The sequence below is a fragment of the Ceratotherium simum genome, chromosome 5 (genome assembly GCF_057802395.1).
Source record: "Ceratotherium simum simum isolate JZ-2026a chromosome 5, ASM5780239v1, whole genome shotgun sequence".
Lineage (NCBI taxonomy): Eukaryota > Metazoa > Chordata > Mammalia > Perissodactyla > Rhinocerotidae > Ceratotherium > Ceratotherium simum.
Window position 1 is genome coordinate 81793955 of NC_141904.1, and position 20960 is coordinate 81814914.

A 20960-nucleotide genomic window follows, 5' to 3' on the forward strand; every position below is an offset into this window, starting at 1 on the left:
ACTTAAAAGGCTGAATGCTTCCCCTGTAAAATCGGGAACAAGAAAAGGACATCCACCCACACTACTTCTATTTACATTGTACTAAAGATACTAGCCTGTGTACCAAGAAGAAATACAAGGCACACAGATTAGAAAGGAAGAAGTAAAAATGTCTTTATTCACAGATGACATGATTGTGTATGTAAAAATTCCTAAGGACTCAACAAAAAAGATGCTGAAATTTAAAAGTGAATTTAGCAAGATCACAAGATAAAAGGTCAACATAAAAAACTGTATTTCTACATGCAAGGTCTGTGCACGGAAAACTATAAACAGCATTGTGGAGAGAAATTAAAAGAAAAGCTAAAGAATGGAGGAATATACCATGTTCCTATATTGAAGATTCAACACTGTGAAGATGTCAGTTCTCCCCAGATTGATCTTTAGATTCAGTGCAATCCCAACAAACACCCCAGCAGGCTTTTTTGCAGAAATTGACAATCCGATTCTAAAATTTATATGGAAAAGCACATAAAATGCATAAATCCTAAAAGAACCAAAATAATTTTGATAAAGAAAAACAAAGTTGGAAAACTTACAATGCCTGACTTCAAGACTTACTACAAAGCTACAGTAAGTAAGACAGTGTGGTACTGGCACAAGGATAGACATATAGATCAATGGAACACAAAAAAGAATCCAGAAACAAACTCACACATGATTCCCTGGGGCCATACTGACTGAGATGGGGAAAACTCTACAGGTGACAGAAATGTTCACTATGTTAACTGTAGTGGTTACAAGGTATATACATTTGTCAAAACTCACGACACTTGTACACTTTACTGTGCACTTAAAATGGATGCAGTTTACTGTATGTAAATTATACCTAAAAAAGATGTTTTTAACATATATTTAGAAACAATCTCCAAAACTTATCTTGGTTACTAATGTGAATCTGACCTAGAAGGAAACTAACATTTATTCAGAGCCTATAATGTGCCAGACACCAGGCTCTGCATATAATTGTCACAATCATTTTCTCTTTTTTTTTTTTTTGTGAGGAAAATGAGCCCTGAGCTAACATCTGCCAATCCTCTTCTTTTTGCTGAAGAAGACTGGCCCTGGGCTAACTAACATCCATGCCCATCTTCCTCCACTTTTTGTGGGACACCGCCACAGCATGGCTTGCCACGCAGTGCATCGGTGCGCGCCCGGGATCCGAACCGCAAACCCTGGGCCACGGCAGCGGAGCGCGCGCACTTAACCGCCTGCGCCACCGGGCCGGCCCCTCACAATCATTTTCTAAGGTAGAAATTACTTACCAGATTTTTACTTTTGAAGAAATGTTGGGCATTTGCAAACTCACCCACCTAGTAAGCAGGGAGTGAAGAGTCAAGCCTAAGTATATCTCTAACGCCTGTGTTGCTACAATTGCCATCCTCTCATGATGTCTCTCTATAGGAACTTTTTCACCCAACCTACTACTATCCACTAAAATCATTTTTTAAACCTAACTTGTTTTTTTTTTAACTTTCCAAGACAAGTCAACTCGAGAATAGAGGGCAAGAAAAATCATGAACCTGGATCATCCATAAGCCAGCTCCTGAAAAATGACAAGTCACCCCTATGTGCTAAATACTTCAAACTACAGTATAAAACATACTTATACACTAGACTCATACAAGCATATTTCAATATCTGAGCCTTTCCAGCATCACACAGCAAGTTAAGTGCATCACACAGCAAGTTAAGTGATAAAACTGTCGGTAATGCTCTTCACTGGTAGAATTCTCCCACTGGGATTTTTAAACTTTGAAATTCTACACTACTTGGTTGAACCACCTATCTGTTATTCTGTTAAAAACAAAAATTCCGAAATTTAACATCTAAAAGTGCACGGCAAATGAACCATATATCATAACCAAAATCTTTATTGCCATAAATGTTACAAAAGGCATCAAAATATCAGAGGGAGGTGGTAGAAAATACAGGAGTCTTAAAAAAATTCAATATTCAAGAGGGAGGTGACGGAAAAGATCCAAAAACTTCAAGATAGAGGAGCTAAAGGTGAGAAACATATATGTGTACTTATCTTTGGTGTTAACACTACCTTACGTAAAAGAAAAAGAAAAATACATTTTTACTAACTCACGGAAACAATACTTACAGTTATGTGAACACTGAGGAATCATCATCGCAATGTTGAAATATTCAAAGCAAATTCCACACCGCAGCAAATCATCTATTGTCTGAAATGCAAAAATGCATATACAGCTATCAAAAAGACACCAAGATTGGAACGTCTGCCACAGAACTCCTTCTCTATACCCTAAAAAAATAATTTAGTAATACTCCTTTGTCAAAGACACAAACTCAAAAGCGAACTCCACATAAACTGCAGTAGATCTTGAGAAACAGAGAAAAACCTCCCCATGTGACCTACACATTCAAATCTCAGGTTACCCAAAATGCTCTGAACAGACAAAGCTGACACTGTACAGATTCCTGTTCATATGGTCGACCCTTCACAAAAACGCTACTCTATTCCTGCTCCACTTTCCATGTGTTTCCAGCTCTTACTCCAAGCATCCTCCTCTTCAGACCCCAATCCTACAGTCACCACAGAGGTTAAGAACCAAATCAGAGAATACCAAAGCCAAACATTAGAAATTATCTAGTTAAAACCCTTACTTCACAAATGAGCAGACTTGTATCTAAAGCAGGCACACACATTGAGCATGAGTCATGCCAGAAGTAAACTTCCCGTCTCCCTACTGGCGGTCAGTCCAGTGCTTTCTACACAGTACTATAGGTTCCGACACGGTGGAGCCAAATGAGGAAGCCCTGGCCAGAGCTGGGGCCAGGGACAGCAGAGGGAGGTGAAGAAGTAGGCCACCTGGAAAGTCAGATAGATGTGTGTCAACCCGGAATGCAGTCCAAACAGGAAAGAATCTATTCTCACAACCTAAAATCTTCTAAACCTTTTAAAATAAAATGCTATTCCAGGGGCCGGCCCGGTGGCGCAAGCGGTTAAGTGCGCGCGCTCCGCTGCGGCGGCCCGGGGTTCGCTGGTTCGGATCCCGGGCGCACACTGACGCACTGCTTGGCAAGCCATGCTGTGGCGGCGTCCCATATAAAGTGGAGGAAGATGGGCACAGATGTTAGCCCAGGGCCGTCTTCCTCAGCAAAAAAAGAGGAGGATTGGCGGATGTTAGCACAGGGCTGATCTCCTCACAAAAAAAAAAGAAAAAAAAATGCTATTCCATTCAATAGACTACTGAGCAGATATGTAAGAGACAAAAAAAGAAAAGAGGGAGCTCTCTTATGCACTGATATGGAAAGATTACCAAGATAGCTGAAAAAAGGATGTACATATGGTATGCTACCTTTTGTTAAAAAGGGAGGGGGAAATAAGAATGTATTCTATTTTTATCGTTTATATAAAAAAAAATTCTGAAAGGATACTTGAGAAAGTAATAAATAATGGTTACAAGGGTCAGGAAACTGGATAGATGAGGGACAAGTTGGGAGGTAGACTTTTACTTTTCATTTCACGTATTTTTTGAACCATGTGGGTATATTACTTAAATTTTTAAAATACAACAAAAACGACTAATGTCACCAATAGTCCATATAATGAAATATTACATAGTCATTAAAAAAAAAAAAACATGCTTTCAAAGAATAATTAATGCCATGGGAAAATGTTTATGTTTTAAAGGAAACTTTAAAAAATCAGAGAACAAATCTACGACAATAATGCATAATAATAGAACTATACAGTTTAATCTCATAACAATCTTAGGAAGTCTATAGCATCTGTATCCCAGTTTTATAGATGAAGCCTACAGAGCTTATAAGTGGCTGGCTCAAACTCAAGAAATTGACTCCAAAGTGACCCCAAATTTTAAATGCATATACACATTGCAGGTATGTGTGTGCACAAGGCACACACAAGAAAAACTAAAGGAAAATAGAAAACGTTAAACAGTGGTTATCTCTGGATGGCAGGATGATGGGTAATTTTCATTTTCCCCTTTATCTTACTCTGAATTTTTATGTTTTTCTACTATACACACATGCTACATTTATAATCTGTCAAAAATAGAAATTTTTGTTACAATAAAACTAGAGAAATAAACATTAAAATGCCAAAATCTTCCATTATTTTGGATGGTAAGCCAGCACTGACACAAAAAGCTGGATTGTGTTGAAGACCAGTTAAGAGCAGAGGCAGGGCTGGAAGCCAGAGCCCTGGCCTCGACTCTGTTGAACTTGCTTCTACATAACCATCCTCTTCCGGAGGAGTGGCTCTGATAGATCTGCTGAGCAAAATTTGGGGAAGGTGACACCACATCAAATGAGTTGTAACAAGCCTGTATAAATTTCTAGTCATGCCATTTCAAGCCAGTAACATGCATACCACGTGTGCCTCAACCAAAAAAAAAAAATAGCCTGAATAGAGAGCGGTCAAGTGGATTTGCCCAGGATTTCTTTAACTTAGAGAGACAAAGTAAAAAGGGGAAGTGGGGAACGGGTGGAAAGACTAAATAATTAGAGGAAAGGTTCTTAAGTTTTTTGGGTCACAGATCCTTTTGAAAAATGGATGAAAACTATGGACTCTCTTCTCAGAAAAACATACACATAGACAAAAATTTTATAAATAATTTCAGATACCAAAGTCTTTCCATGGATCCTAGGTCTGGAACCAAGGATTCAGGAGTCAGATTTCTATTCAACATAAGAAAGAACTTCAAACAGAGCTACTTCCAGGAGCAGGTAGTTCTTCATCCGTGGAAGAGTTCAAGCAAAAGCTAGATGAGAAATTGGCAGATATGCTATAAAAGGGATTAAAATACTGGAGGGAGCTGGCTTTCCAACCTTAAGATTCCATGATTCTAATATGGGCTCAATCAACTCCATCACTGAACACTCTCTGGTGCTGTCCCTGTATTAAGTGCTGTGGTGACATACTAAAACCAGAGGAGATGTGGAACGTGCCTCTAAAGAACATATGGAATATACAAATATGTAAAATATGCTTAAATCTACAAAGCAGGTGCTTTACAAGTTACAGAGCTTTCACTTCCTTTATCCAATTCAGTCTTCACAACAACAAATACAAAGGAGGGGAGAAACACTTAACACGTGAAGGGCTAATAATAACAATAAAGATATATAATTGAATGCTTACTACCTTCCAGACACCTTGAATCAACTAGCAAACAATTTCTGAGCATCCACTATGTGCCAGGCACTCAGTTATGCACAATGAAAAAAGCCAAATAGGATCCCTATCCAGATACATCAATTCATTTAACCAACCCTATAAACTGTTTATTTTTGTCTCAGGTTTAGAGTTGAGGAAATTCAAGCTCAGAGAGATTAAGTAAGTAACTCACCATCACACGGTTAAATAAGAGGCAGAGACCAGATTTAACCCAGGAGCACTGGAACTCAAATCTATGCTCTTCTCCATTGCAGCTTGGTGCCAAGGCCACCACAACTTCAAAACTACAGCTTTCGTGGATCCTTCCACAATGTCAGCTTTTCACCATGGGGATATCTCAAGTCCCCAAACACTGTAGATGACACTGATGTCAGAAGGACAAACAAGGCCTTATACTTACTTTAACCTCTCTCAAGTCCCCTTACTTGACTCTCAAAATCAGCCTTACGAGTCAGTGGGACAGGTACCATAATCCCCAAGTTTACAAAACTGAGGAACAAAACGAGAACGCGATCTTGCCCACAGCCACAAACTGAAATAATCACCGAGCAGGAGCAAAACCAAGCAACTGATTCTTAGGTAGCACAGCAAAGGGTATTCGCTCTTGACTAAACCTAGCAGGAATCCAGGGATCACCACTAATGTAAATGGAAACTGATATGCCCTGCTAAAAACAAAGTAGCCACAAAAATGTGTTATTTAAGTGAAATAATTCAATGAAATGAAAGGCTAGTGCTGAGCCTGAGTCCTGATCTCTTTGTTTAAAAGAGAGATGCACAACTGTTAGGAGTTAGGAGACATTAGGGAGGAGTTAGGACAAACCAGCGCTAGGCTTCCTGAGTGTAATTAGAAGAAACCAAAGAGAATGTAAAGGAGACTACCTGCTTCGCTAGGCGATTAAATAAATGTTATTTGATGCAGGGTCCACCCAAAATCACGTCTGGTGTCACTTTGGGAAATCTCAACCAACATACTACGAGAGTTTACATAATGCTTGGCAGATAGCAAGCCCTCAGGAAGGATTAGTTGTCATTGTCATTCTCATTGTTGAGAATAACTGTTTTTCTCGAGATCAGTGTTATGGTTGTGGCTGAACCGCAGAATACCCGGTTCCATACGACGGCCAACTTCAACTCACGTAAGGGACCGAGGCCTGTCCCTGTTACTTCTCAGGGGAGGAAACTGAGGCGCAGAGCCACGCAGTCGGCAAGCGGCAGAGCAGAGCCGGGTACCCTGGCCCAGCTCCCTGCTCGCGCCTCCTCCCTTCTCCTCCTCAAGGCGGGGCAGGCCTCCCGCGGACACCCGGGCGCCCCCAACCTCCCCGAAGCACTCACTTTCATGACTGCCAGGCCTGGAGGCCACCGAGGCTCAACTACGGAGTCCATGGTCTCTCCTACGGAGGCTGGGGGTCCGCCAACCACTGGCCTCTCGCGCTCCACTTCCACTCGAAATTCCCCGCGCTACTGAGCTACGTCAGTATTCCGCGACGCGCCAAAACCGTGCGCAGAGCCTGCCGGGAGTTGTAGTACGTGGGCGGAGCTCAGCCAAAGATGCTCTCACTGCGCACGCGCCAGGCTGCTGCTTGGCAGCTCGCGACAAGAGGTGAGTAGTTAAAAAGCCCGCTTCCGGTTTCATACCAGACCTTTAATAAATAAATGACTGTTGAATATTGGAGAAGACAACCAGGAATCAAACTAAATCCAGGCCTTGCCAAATCTTTCAAAGTCTAGACTCATGCCTCCTTCTTCGAGTCACCCTCCCTGATTGCTCTAGTGATCTATCCTTGCCCTGAACAGGGGATTTCATATATGTTATTTCATCTCACCCTATCACAGCACAAGGAGGTAGGTATTATTGCTGGTTTACACAGGAGGAAGCTTTGGCTCAAAAACGTGAATAGGCTGTCATTGCCTCACGCGGTGTCACTGACCAGACTACAAATAGGGCCTCGGGACTTCAAATGGGAGCTCTTTCTTTTATGAATTTAAAATTTTAACTTAAAGTTATTCCTTTTCTTTAGAGATAACCACCTTAACTTTGTGTAGCCTTCCAGATATTTCCTATTCAGATACATAGATACGATTTTTCCCACAAATGTTATTATATTAAATGCATAGCTCTATCAACTTGAGTTTTTCTGTTTATTTAATCATACATCTTGAGACCTCTCCATGTTAATACATATAGGTTTACCTCATTCTTTTTAATAGCTGCACAGTCCATAGTATAGATGTAACACAATTTCTTTATCTACTCCCGTACTGAAGAATGTTTAGGTTGTTTTCAGTTTTTCACTATTGCAAAGAGTTGCAATGAACACACTATCTATATAAATCTTGGCATACTTGAGCCAGGATATCTGGGAGATGATTTCCTATAAATGGAACTACTAAGTATATTTGGATGCTCTATTAAAACTGTGATAGCTAGCACTACATGATTTTTCCAAAAAGGCCATACCAATACATTTACATTCTTACCAAGAGTGCCCATTGTCCAAATGTGAAGTGCTGACTAGCACACCACCCAGCGTGTCTGCTCAATTCAGCACTCATCCACTGCCTTAGGTGGGCCTCCATTGCATCAGGTCTCATGGGCAGCAAGTCAGCAGTCATGTTGCTCAGGGCAGACCCCTGCAGCTTGCCACTGCCCCCTCACGTGGTCCATGCACTCATTCATTCAACAAATATTTTTCTAAGTGCTTCCATTGGGCAGGCACTCAAGCTTCCCTGTGAAGTCAGCAGAGGTAAGGTTATTATTGCCATTTTACAGACAAGGACACTGAGGCTCAGAGAGGTTAAGTCTTCCATCCTTTGGGCTGTCATCATAAGGAACTCTGGCCTCTGAGCCAGAGCTGTACTCAACTGATTTTTCCCAGCCTGTGCCCAAATACTCAGTGGGCAATAATAATAATCTTAGCAGCATTTGGACAAAAGACTTTAATATCCATTAAAACAATAGCTGACATTTGTTAGACACTTGTATGGAAAGCACTGTTATAGGTGTTTTTACACATATATACTTACTTCAGATTCACTCCAACCAAATGGGAAAAGGGAAGTAAACAGGAAACTTACATAGGGCACTTTGCTGGTGAGAGGAAAAGGAAGGATTTGGACTTACCAAAGTGGGACGACACTATAAAATGGATGATCTGCAAAGTCCTCTCTGAGAAGGTGACATTTGCTCTGGGACCTAACTGATAAGATAGAGGCCACTATGCAAAGACCTGGGGTGGAAAGTTCTAGACCTTGGTAAAGAGTTTGGATTTTAATCCATGTTAACTCTCAGGCCAGCTATTGAACCTTTCTGTGCCTCAGTTTTCTCATCTGTAAAATGGGGATGATGATAATAGTACTTGTGTTATAGGGATGTTGTGAGAATTAAATGAGCTATTGTAAGTCAAGTGCCTAGAACAGTGCCTGGCACCTAAGGAGCACCGTGTAAGTGTCAGCTGTTGTTGTTGCTATGTTGCCCTAAGCACAGGAGGAAGCCCCTGGAGGGTTTCAGGCAGGGAGGTAACATGATCTGATTTACATTCTCAAAAGGTCGCTCTAGCTGCTGAGTGAAGAAGGGGTTTTAGGGGGAAAGAGCAGAAGTACCAATCAGGAGGTGGTGACAAGGGGTTGGACCAGGGTGGCGGCAGTCAGGAGAGGAGGAAGTGCTGTGGGCCCCGTGCTTGCTGTGGACTCACAGTAAGGCCTTGCTTTGTCCCTGTGACCAGGCCCCATCCTGATCCTCCTAGACGTGGACCTGCCTTGTTCTCACCAGTCCCTTCCACCTTGGAGCCCAGCCCTAGGGCCAGGAGGCATAGTTTACATTGACGGACTGTGTCCATCACCTGCTCACCTGCCTGTTAGACCAGCACCTCTGGGAGCTTCTCCCTGAGACTGGTTACCTGCCTGTCACCACAGCATCCTCTTAGGAGGTGTCCCAACTCCTCCTATTGATACTTGCAATAAGTGTTTACAGAGAACTCACTATATGCCCAGGCAAGGGGGACAAGCAGTAAATTAGACAAACAATATCTGCCCAAATCAAGATCTACAAATGGGAAGAGCTTTGAGATCAGAGAGGAAGAACTTTTAAGAGAGGGAGCTGTATTAGTCAGGATTCTTTTGGTTACAAGTGTTGAGTTAGATTGCCAACTCAAAATGGCCTAATCAAAAAAGGGAATATATTAGCTCATGTAACTGAAAAGTCCAGGAGTAAGTATTCAGGTGTGGCTTGATCCGGGTGTCATCAGATTGGGCTCTTTTCCTTCCTCTCAATCTGTCTTTCTTAATGCCTTATATCTGTTTTCCTCAGTGTTGGCTTATTGCTCAGGCAGACTCCTCCCATGTGGTGGCAAGCATGGCCTCCAGATGCTCCAGGCCTATATTCTACTAGCACAACTGCTTCAGCAGAAAGAAAGCACGTCATTCCCAACAGTCCCCAGCAAAAGTCCCAGGACTGAATCTCATTGGCCAGAATTGGGTCACATGCCCATCCTTGAACCAATCATTGTGCCTCTGATTGTCTAGGTCTGAGTTTGGGGGTAGGAGTGGATGCCCCAAATGAACACAGGGGTGCTGTATAGTCAAAGAGAGAATGGATGCCTATAAACATGCAGATTGCAAAAATGGTTGCAAATTCCTCTCCTTCCTATATCTACACCTCTTCACAGTATGACTCCTTCCAAGAAGTGGATCTGTTTCTCTGCTCCTCGAATCTGGGGGCTTGGTCATGTGACTTGCTTTAGCCAGTGCGACATTAACAAAGGTGAGGCAAGCAGAGGCTTGTGAAGTACCTGTGCACTGGAGCTGGCCCTCTCCTTGCTGCTCTTGGGAGCCTTCTAACCACCACCATGTGAACAAACCCTAACGATCCTCCTCGATGATGAGAGACAGGTGGCCAAGCCATCTTTGTCACCCCAGCTGACATTGGGCCACCTACAAGACGTGAGTGAGGCCGTCCTAGATCATCCAGCCCCAGCCAAGCCACCTGCTTACCACAGAGATCAGCTCAGCCAGCCCTGACCAGAAAACTGCTCAACATACCCACAGGATCTGGTAAATAATAAATGTTGATTATCTTAAGCCACTAAGTTTGGGGATGGTTATTACACAACAATGACTAACTGCTACAGTGACCCTCCGCAGCAGTCTTCTGCCTGTCCGGAGCCTGGCTTTGGAGGCCCCAGATACAGCAGGGCTGGAGCCCCAGTCCCGCGGTCCCTCCTCTCCCCCATAGCAATCTTCTCCTGCTCTCTTTGATCCCAGGACTTATCTACAGTCTGCTTCCAGTCTTCTGCTGGACTTGATGGGTGCCGGGGACAGGACAACCCTTCCTGTGAAGAGCAACTCTTACGCAACTATCCCTGTCTCTGTAGGCTCCCAGCCATTCCTCCTTACAAGCAGGCAGCCATCTACCTGGAACGAATTGAAGAGTGTGTAGCTGAGTCCTCGGCCAGAAAACCTCCACCATCTGTCATGGTGTCTGGAAACCCCCCACTCCCCCCCAACCCCAATTTAAGCTCCAGTTCTTTGGTTTTCAAAGGCTGTTTGGATTCCCAGATCCCCCTGGGAGAGTTGAATGTTTCTCTAGGGGTGCTAAAGCAGAGTGCACCTCTTATGTTACAGCAGAAACACACTATATGTAATGATTTCGTCTTCCCAATTAGACCACCCGTGCCCTAGCACAGCTCTGAATGTAGTAGGGGCCCAACAAATGCTCACTGGGTGGATCACCTGGAAAAATACCAAATGAATGTCTGGCCCCAGAGCTCTGGGGCCCTGGGACACAGGGAGTTCCTGGGGCTAAGGGAGAAAGCAAGGAACTGTGGAAAGGAGACAAGGTGGAAATCACCAAAGACAGAATTCTCACTAACCAACATGGTCTATATTGACTAAGGGGACAGGCTTGAGAGTCACACAGACCTCGGTTAGCATCCATGTTCTTCCGCTCACCGTGTGATCTTGGGTCAGTCACTTACCTTTCAGAGCCTCAATGTCCTCTTCTGAAAGATTAGAATAATAACACCTACCCCAGAGGGTTGTTATAATGATAATGCTTTTAAAATGTTGGGAAGCACCTTGCAGGGCATCTGACACATATTGAGCAGCTGGCTATGGCAGTAGGAGTAACAGTTATAATTATTACTGTTATTGTCACTAATACACATTATTAACCAGAGACAGAGGGCATAGAGGGTAAGAGCACCAGCTCTGAAGTCAGACTGCCTGGGTTCACATCTCAGCTCCTCCGCTTACTAGTGCATGGATTGTGGTCTCCAAATACTGTACCCAAGAAAAAGATTCAGGGCTCTTTGGGGACATGGCTGATTTTAGGTCTGGGGCAGAGTAGGTGCAGGATGAGCCTGGAGCATTGTATTGTGCCCCCAAACAAGGAAGTTGTCCAAAACTAATGGACACAAGAGCCAGCTTGAAGTTGCTCCCACTGACTTAAGTATCAGAAAGAATATTGATCGCAACTGATTAAAGCGCATTGAATATTTTAAAATCCAGGAATTTATAATGAGCCTCAGCAGAAGAAAGGAAAGCCCTCATTTGTTACCATTGGAGATAGTCGTTGCCTCAGCTTCTCACTCTGAAAGTTGATAAATAAGGGAAGAATTAAGAATTACGCATTTTTAAAAAAAGAAGAATTAAGCATTTATTCTTCCCTTCCAGAATGAACTGCACTTCAAGGAAATACTAGCCCTTGTGGATGAGAATTCTAGCTAATAAATATAGAAGAAACGATAAAATTAGAAAATCACCATTTTGCAACTCCTAATGAAATATTGTTTCAGGCAATGATCACCAATGGGTAATAAGACCATTAGGTGGGAGGTTCTTGGAAGACTGGATATTTATCAGGTTCCAAATCATCAGGCCACGGTTTACTTGCTGCTCACAGGGAAAATGCAGCTTCTCCATGGAGGGATGGGGGGAAACCACCTAAACCTATTGATCAATCTTATCATCTCTAAAAAGTGGGCACCAAACAGCACATGCCTCCCGATGTGATGTCATATGAAGTACACGTCATCTAGGGGCCATTCTTGCCAAAAATGGTGAAACTGAATCTAATGAAGTGTTTAGATCCGACTTCCAGTTTATAAGACATACACGGAGGACAGCAACCAGGGAACTGACAGCTTGAGGAAGCAACCAGACAAATCCAGACTGTGGGGCATTCTACCAGAAAACGAAACAGAGTTCTTCAATGAGTCGTGAGCAGAGGTCACTGTTCTAGAATAAAAAAGACTTAAGAGACATAACCCCATTATACCCTTGTTTGGATCCTGATTTGAACAAACCAACCTTTAAAAGACATTTTTGGGAACAATGAAATTTAAATATGAATTAGGTATTACATTATACTGAGAAATTATTATTAATTTTATTAGGGTGATAGTGTGAAAGTGGGATTGTCATTATGTAGAAAAGCGTCATTTTAATAAGTTTTTTTTTAATTTTATTTATTTATTTTTTTCCCCCAAAGCCCCAGTAGATAGTTGTACATCATAGTTGCACATCCTTCTAGTTGCTGTATGTGGGACGCGGCCTCAGCATGGCCAGAGAAAGGGTGTGTCGGTGCGCGCCCGGGATCTGAACCCGGGCCGCCAGTAGTGGAGCATTCGCACTTAACCGCTAAGCCACAGGGCCGGCCCGGAAATACATCATTTTTAGGGATGCATGCTGATGTATTTCAGGGTAAAATGTCATGATGTCAGTGATTTATTTGAAATTTTAAAAAGATAAAGCAAGTTTGGAAAAATGTAAATAATTTTTAAATCTAGCTGACAGACATAATGGGTTAATTATACTGTTCTCAGTATTCTTCTGTAAGTTTGAAATTTTTCACAATAAAAATTGGAAACCACTCATCCCACCTGCCATCTTACAAACGGCCACATGGTGACAGTAGAGTATTAGTCTGGATGTGGGTCCATGCTTTAAGGAAGAAATGCCCAAGAGCAATCACCCCATTCATTCTTTGTTCATTTATTTCATCTCCTCCTGGTATTTAATCCACTTTTAGTGAGCGCCGACTCACTAAAGGGCCCTAAGCTTTAGGGACAAAGAGTCAAATTCATCCGTGTCCCTGCCCTCCTGCAGCCACTGGGTAAATAGTGTCTGTGTATCTGGGGGCCAAGAAGAGGCAGTCAGGAGCCTCTGTCTTGGTGGGTCCATGCTGACGCGGTGTCCCTGTGTTTGACGTCACTGGAATGAAGACCTTGTCTGGGCATGTGAGAAACAAAGAAATGAATGTGGGGGCCAGGGGGCGCTGCTCTTGTGTTGTGTGAGTTGACCTCTTCTACATGCATTCGGGTACCACTTATCAACTATGTGATCTTGGGAAAGTTACACTTCCTCTCTGAACCTCATGGGGCTAATAATAGTTCATACCTTATAGCTTTTCTGCTGGAAGAGAATGAGATAGTCCATGGAAATTGCCTAGAAAGATACCCGGCACACAGTAAGTGCTCAAGACGACAGTATGTATGAATCTGTATGTTCCCACTTGGAGCTCTGGGACGGAAGCTGGCGGTCAGCTTGTCTGATCTACACGCAGGCTCCAAGTTCTGCTGGGGAAAACGACGAGTGTGGCTTTGGGACTGGGGCACTGGAATTAGGACTCTCCAAAAGGCACAATCATAATTATGGCAGCTCCATTTATTAAGGGTTTCTCTGTGCCAGGCACTGCTTCAAGCACTTTCTCACTTCTCACAACAAGCCTGTGGGGCAGGTACTGCTACTGTCCCTACTTAAGAGGTGAGGAAACAGAGAGGCAGGGCTAGTAAAGAACCTCCCCGAGGTTTCTCAGCTGGTGAGGAGGGGAGGCCGGGATTTAAACCCAGGCGGTCTGGCCTTGCAGTCCTCATTCATATGTGCGAGGGTGGCTGTGCTCCTCTTTGGGGATGGGTGCTGGGGGAAGACAAGGCATGTTCCTAGAGACAGGGGATGTCACCCTGCAGCTGACGGGAGCCTGTGGACCTGGGGAAGGGGTGGCAAGAAGGTCCAAGATCATGCTATGAATGTTTTTCCCCTAGACAGTGGGGATCTTCATAGGTTCCTGGGGTTTGCCTGCCCGGCATCATTTTTCGGATAGAACAACCTGTCTCTTCCTTTTGGGGAGCCACTCTTACCCTATTCTTAATCATGTGGTCAGGCAAGACTGACTCCAACCTTTAGCTCAAAAAGGGACAAGTGACCAGATCTGGTTAACGACAGTAAGACCCGCCCTCCATTCAGTGATTGGTTCATAGTTAGCTCGTGACTCAAGCTAAGCCAGTCAGAGAAAATCCTGGGACTTACTCATCTGTTGGGAAAGAGATACACTTTTTACTACTGGTGTAGCTAAGTGCTAGGATGTAAGCCTGGAATCACTTTGGGCCATCTTTGCCGTCACTTGGAAAGAGTCAGCCCGGGAATGTAGACAACATGAAGGAGAGCAGAGCTGAGAGGTGGAGAGACAGAAGCTTACTGACATAATTGGAACACCTGGATCCAGTCCTACCTGAATCCCATTTACTTTTCATTCAGATGGGGCAGAAATTATTCCTTTTCACTTAAGCCAGGCTGAGTTGGGTTTTTGTCACTTGTAACCAATTAAGTCCTGACTTAATGCATTTCTCAACAGCATGACGTAAAGCAGAAAGAGCTAAGCTGTTTATCAGGGGATCAAAGACCCGTGAGCACTGGTCTAGGTTCAGTTAAAAGAGTTGGCACATATGAAGAAGGAAAATCTTGTTCCGTAGGTGACAGGACTCTGTAAGTTGCCTGTCAAGCGGGTCTGCAGCTCTGCTCCATGTGTGGGCCATTGATCTCCATGTTGGGAAGAATTCAAATAAGCTCCTGGCGGGTAAGATGGGGGATGTGTGGACATGTGGATGGAGAAAAGGAGCAGAGTTGGAAGTACAGAAACAGAATTGGGTGTGGGTGCTCAAGGCTCATACACAATAAGAAGAACAAATTCCTTCGCCCCCGCTTCCGCCTTCCTCAGACCTCAGGTGAAGAGAAGCAGGTTCATTATAATTCAGGGTTCATGACACTGCATCTTGGCCCCAGGCAGTACTTAAATCCTCAGTCATCACCCAAGCCTTCCATCGATAAAAAGTGGTTGTGATCTAGAAGCCAGAAATAGTCTTTAACAGAAATAAATAGGATCAAGTAATGCACCTATTAAAACCTTCCAAGGGTTTCTATTTTTTTGTGTGTGTGTGAGGAAGATCAGCCCTGAGCTAACATCCATGCCAATCCTCCTCCTTTGTTGCTGAGGAAGACCAGCCCTCAGCTAACATCTATTGCCAATCCTCCTCCTTTTTTTTTCCCCTTTTTCTCCCCGAAGCCCCAGATAGTTGTATGTCATAGTTGCACATCATTCTCGTTGCTGTATGTAGGACGTGGCCTCAGCACGGTTGGACAAGCGGTGTGTCGGTGTGCGCCTGGGATACCAACCCAGGCCGCCCATAGTGGAGCACGCGCACTTAACCGCTAAGGCATGGGGCCAGCCCCTGGGATAGACTTTAATCTTAAGGTGGTTGTTAGGGCAACAAGGCCTCCCTTCCTCCAGGCTCTTGGGGACCACAGAATCATGGCTGGACTGAAAGGGCTGAACCAGAGGTGGTTCCCACATTTCATCTTGCAGCCAGGGCAGCAGAGGGGATGGGTTTGGGCTCTGGAACCAGAGCAGCTATGGAATCCTAGACTTAAACCCCCTGCACATCAGTTTTCTCAGTTGTAAAATAGGGATGCTAACAAAATTTAGCATACCACAAACCAGTTCTGACATATTTATAGGCAGATCTCTGAACTGCTGGTTCCAGACGGTAGCCAAGGGATGGCTCCATTTCCCTGTGTCTCTTCCCACTTGGATCTTTGTTGAATAGAAACCTTTCATCCCTTGGGAATCCATTTCGCTCCTGCCCCTTGGCCTAGTGACCTCAGAGAAAAGACTCCCAAGTCTAATTCCCAAGCTTACAATTCCCTCCAGTTGTGCGCTCTGTCTGGGGTTCAAAAGGCACTTCAAGGTGAGAAATCGTTAGCACTGGAAACAAGGAAAGGCAAGAATTTTTCATAGAATCCCACCGCTCAGAGCAGCTCTTTAAGAGGAACAGGGAATAAAGGGAGAGAGGGGGAGCGGGATAGGAAGCACAGCTTGTTCTCAATTTTATCCGAGAAAGGTCTTTAGCGGCAGCTGGGACCGGAGGCCCAAGAAACTAGACCAGGAATGAATTGTCTTTGGTTAGTTTTAAATGAACATCTTGCTGGTTCATTCCTGAAATAGACTGAACATCAGTTACATATCGAGACAAGAGGCTTGACCTCGGGTAAGTTGAAGGTTAAGAAAAGAAAACATTGTGTGGCGCAAAAAAAAAAAAAAAAAAAGCCGGTTATCAATGAACTGATCAGTACAGCTTTCAATAATGGTGATGGACAAGTAGGTAAACACCACTGCCTCTTGTACAACTGGCCTTATTGTACTGTAGTACGCAAAGGGGAGCCAGTGGGGGGCAGGCCTTTACGTGGGGCTTTCTTCTCTATTGGAGCCCGTTAGAGTGCCTTGTTGGGTATATTTCTTTCTCATTCAGGAGGCATGAATGCGGAGGACTTCCTGGGACCTGGTCATTACTTGGCACTCAGCACATGTACACAGCTGATGGAACCACAAGGACAAATGTAATGGTTCTTCCTCTCAGTCTTTCTATTCCTAACTTTCCACACATCCAGACAGTTCTGAGGCTCCTTCACTTCCAGGAGCTAAAGGAGAAGGGTGGTTCTAGGCAAAACAAGGAAGGTCAAGTTTGTCATTGGCCTCTCCCTGGCATTCTCTTTCTGAGCCCTTTCTTGGTCCTTCCTTCCGCTGTGTGCTGTCAATGCCAGTCCTTCAGACAGCGCAGAATGGCTCACCACTCCTGCACACCCAGGTATTAGTGACTTAATAGGTCCCTCCCTCGGGGGTATGTTTACCTTTTTATGGAGGACCAGAGGAGAGGGCAAAACTTAATCCAATGGTTTGAAATGGTAATGATGGCATTTCAAGCATCAATAGGTGATATATCTGTAGGGTTGGGCTTCAGGGCTCTTATGAAGCTGGTAGGAAAATTCCACTGCCCACTTCTCAAATGCCATTAGGAGATTACAGAAGGAAGGTCCTGGATAGTTTTTGATCTAAAAGACTTACATTATTATCATTAGATAATAAAAAGAACAATAGTGTTGGCACACTGATTTCCAGTTGACACAGCTTACTCACATTTTATCTTGATTATCTTTGTTTTATGGAGCAGGACACTGAGGCTCAGTGAGGTGGAGTGACATGGCCAAAGTCCCCCAGTCCTAAGTGGTGGGGGCTGGGACTCAGACACAGAACTTTTGACTCTAAACCACAGCCATAGAGACACACTCACAGGCCTCGGGAGAGAGAAAGAGATGAAGCTTGAGAACAATAGGGAGGAAACCCTTGGCTTGGCATGAGGGGGTGAGTAAAAATGGTCCTATTCGAATCTGATTCACCTGTGTTCCATTATCCAGAAACAGCGCATCTCTGGAAAATGAAGAGATCAAAAGAGGAAGTAAAGTGGAATCGAATGAGAGTTCCGGAAGGCCTCTTCCCAGCCAAGAGGCAAAAGCCTAGCTCATAATACTTGAAGATCATGCACACCAATTCTATCACCATATTTTCAATTACATGAAATGCTCTCGAGGAGGCTGGTGAAAGGGAAGGGAAGGGAGAGAGGGAAGCTATTTCAGTTGCATAAACTCAACCGAAGTGTTGGAAGTCTAGGAAGGGAAGTGCCAGTGGTCACCCCTCCTGGGCCCCTGGTCTGAGCTGGACACTTATGGCTCGTGCTCGTGCGCTTCATGTAAGAGGGCGCCAGCCAAGTGTGGCACGGCCTGATTTTAAATTAAAATGATGTGACTCAAAGCCTCCTTGCCTGTTTAGTTCCAAATCTGACACAGAATAATTAGTAGAAAGAGGAAAAGAAAAAATTAAATATTTTGAAAATGGTATAAGTTAAACCTCTATAGTTACCACAGATTTATTCCTCTAGCGTTTCTAGGTTCTGAAGTGTTCCACACCACTGTGTTGTTTTTTCCTTTTTCCCAACCACATATAATACTGTGCTACAATGGGGCATAGGTTGTCACTATCCCCTTTTTCCATGTACAAACACAAGGATGCTGTGGTCAGGGGTCTTCCCGCCAATGTCCTCCTGTGCCTTTGGGGGTACAGTTGGCCCTTGGCCTCTGGGTGGAAAGGCAGGGTCTCTGGGTTGGACGGGGCAGTGGGGGGTGGGAGGTTCTGTGAAGGGTTCCCCACCTCTAGGAGCAGCCTGCTTGGGGCACCGTCTGCCCCACCCTTCCTTTAGGAGCAGACTGTTCTGGAAGGCCACGACTTCTGGAGACAGTGGGAGACCGTTTTTGTTTTTGTTTTTCTGCAGGTTAGTGGTATATTGCTTCATTCACAGTTACTGTGGGCCTCTAAATTATCCCAGAAAAGTTCCTGCAAATCCCACCAAATAACTCAGCGGGAGATGTTTGGTGGCATGGGTCTGAGGTAAATCTAAGTTTCATAAAAAGGGAAAGGAGATCCTATATACATTTAGTATGTGTGTCCAGATCTAGTATATGTATATAGATGCATAAATATATATATACACACACCTACAGACACATACATACATACGTACGTGTATATATGCACACACACATATATATATATACACGTATTTATGTATGTAGAGAGAATATCGAGAGAAGAATTTTCCAGTGACGATGTGCAGGCGAAGCCACTTAACATTTTGCCACAATCTTAGGCAACGCTCTGGTCGGGGCCGCTTGCTCCTGAGCTCCTCTAGGCGTCTGTTTACACTCGAGCTCTGTGGGATTCACATGGCTGAATGTGAGCTGCGGCTGGTGCCCGGGCCTCAGCTCTGCACACACACGCTCCCAGGCTGGCCTTCTGGTCCCTGCCTGACAAGGCCTGGAGCACTGGGAAGGACGTTCACTGAGGTCACAGAGGCCACCCTTGGCCATGGCGTGCCACAGTGGGCAGGGCGGTGCCGCCCCATCCTGCAGCTCACATGGTGCCCGACTTGTCGGCTGAGCTGTTGGGGAACATCTTCTCGGTGGGTGTCCCAGCTGGGCTGCCCACGCCCAAGCTGCTGCTGCTGCTGGACCGACGCTGGACCACGGGCCACACCGGCCGCATGGGGGGCGGGCGCAGCTGGGCACCGGCCAGGCGGGCGCACAGGGCTGGCTTGAAGGTGGTCATCATCTCGGTGGAGGAGCTGCTGCTATGGTGCATGGCGGCGTCGGGGTCATGGACGACAATGGTGTGCAGGGGGCTGGCGGGCTCTGAGCTGATGGGGCCTGGCGGGATCTTCAGGGGCTCCAGGGTGTCCAGCACCACATCTGGCGCCTGCTTGACTGTGTTCTGCCTCTCGAGTTCCCGCAGCTCATGCAGAGCCGTGCTCATGGTCTTCTCGATGTCCTGGGGGCACAGAGAGCTCTGGTCAGCACAGAGTCTGGAGGCCTGGAGTCCAGTCCTTCCTCAGCTGCTAACCAGCTTGTGGGCTTCTTACGGAGCTCTCCCCACAAGCCTCAGGGCTAGGATGGAGATTAAATCCCCCGGGTGTCTTATAACCAAATGGGAAAATCAATGTGGGTGTCGCCTGCACACAGCCTGCAGAGGAAGCAGACTTAATGAGGGCAGGTTAGACTAGTGGTTAAGAAGGCAGGCTCTGCAGTCAGACAGATGGGTTCAAATCCTGGCTCCACTTCCTTACTATGTGACCTTGGACAAGTTACCCCGCCTCTCTGAGCCTCAGAATCCTCATTTGTAAATTACAAATAAGTATACTACTGACCTCAGGGCGTGGGTGAGCGTATTAAATGATACAATCCCTGTGAAGAGTTTGGCACGTAGTTGGCACATAGTAAGCACTCACAAATAATAATGACAATTATGATGGCAACAGTAGCTAATACCGAGCACCAATTCAAGCCCTTCCCACTGATAGTTCATTTAATCCTCACATTTATATAGTAGCAACTACCATTATGCTCATTTCACATATGAGGAAATAGAAGCTCAGACTGGTTAAGTCACTTGCCCAAGGTCACACAGCTAGTGAGTAGCATAGCCCAAGTCTCAACCCAGGTGGCTTGGCGTCAGAGTTCATGCCCCTAAATATTATTATTTTTTTAAAAAAGTCCTTTCCCATAACAAAATTATTTGGAGGTTATATATTGGAATTTTCCCAATGTTCACGCCAGAATGATAGGAGTGTTACTTTCGTCTCTGTATTATAATCAGAAAACTTTGTTTTTAGCAGAAATTTTAAAAAGCAGCAAAAATCCTCATCTGCCTACATAATCCCCAGGGATGTTGTAATATTTAAGAGCTCATCAGTATGAGAGCACTTGGAATGACACAGAGAGAGATCATGGCAGGCCCAGGACCTCCAACAAGCAGAGGGGCTGGGGCTTGTCCTTCCATATGGGCAGCTTCCCAAGGCCTCCCGTCCTCCTGAAGCCAGGAGGGGCTGCTGGAGCTGGAAGTCAGCATGAACCCAGGAGCCTTTGGCTACAGCAGAGGGCCTGGATTCTTGAGTATAAAGACACTCTGACACTTGCTGGCTGTGTGAACTTGGGCAAGTCTCAGTCGCTCTGTGCCTTACTTTGTTCCTCTGTTGAAAGCCCCGCATGTTTACTGTGAAGATGGAATGAGATAACAGACAAGATGAAGCTTT

The 20960-nt window shown here is 44.8% G+C and overlaps 1 protein-coding gene across 3 annotated transcripts in view; it reads right to left on the reverse strand.

The window, feature by feature from the left end:
• RAD18 (RAD18 E3 ubiquitin protein ligase) overlaps positions 1 to 20960 on the reverse strand; it is a 257812-nt gene that overhangs the window by 119526 nt on the left and 117326 nt on the right. The window contains exons 1-3 of one of the 3 annotated variants that reach the window (XM_087431392.1): positions 6547 to 6571; positions 5385 to 5564; positions 2150 to 2231 (exon numbers count right to left, since the gene is read on the reverse strand). The exons of 1 other annotated variant lie outside the window; for it this stretch is intronic. In XM_087431392.1, coding sequence (XP_087287518.1) covers positions 2150 to 2231; positions 5385 to 5387 — 85 coding nt within the window. In that variant the 5' untranslated portion in view covers positions 5388 to 5564; positions 6547 to 6571. Of the gene's footprint in view, positions 1 to 2149; positions 2232 to 5384; positions 5565 to 6546; positions 6665 to 20960 lie in introns of those variants that run through there. One more of the 3 variants, XM_004442198.3, reaches the window with a different exon arrangement.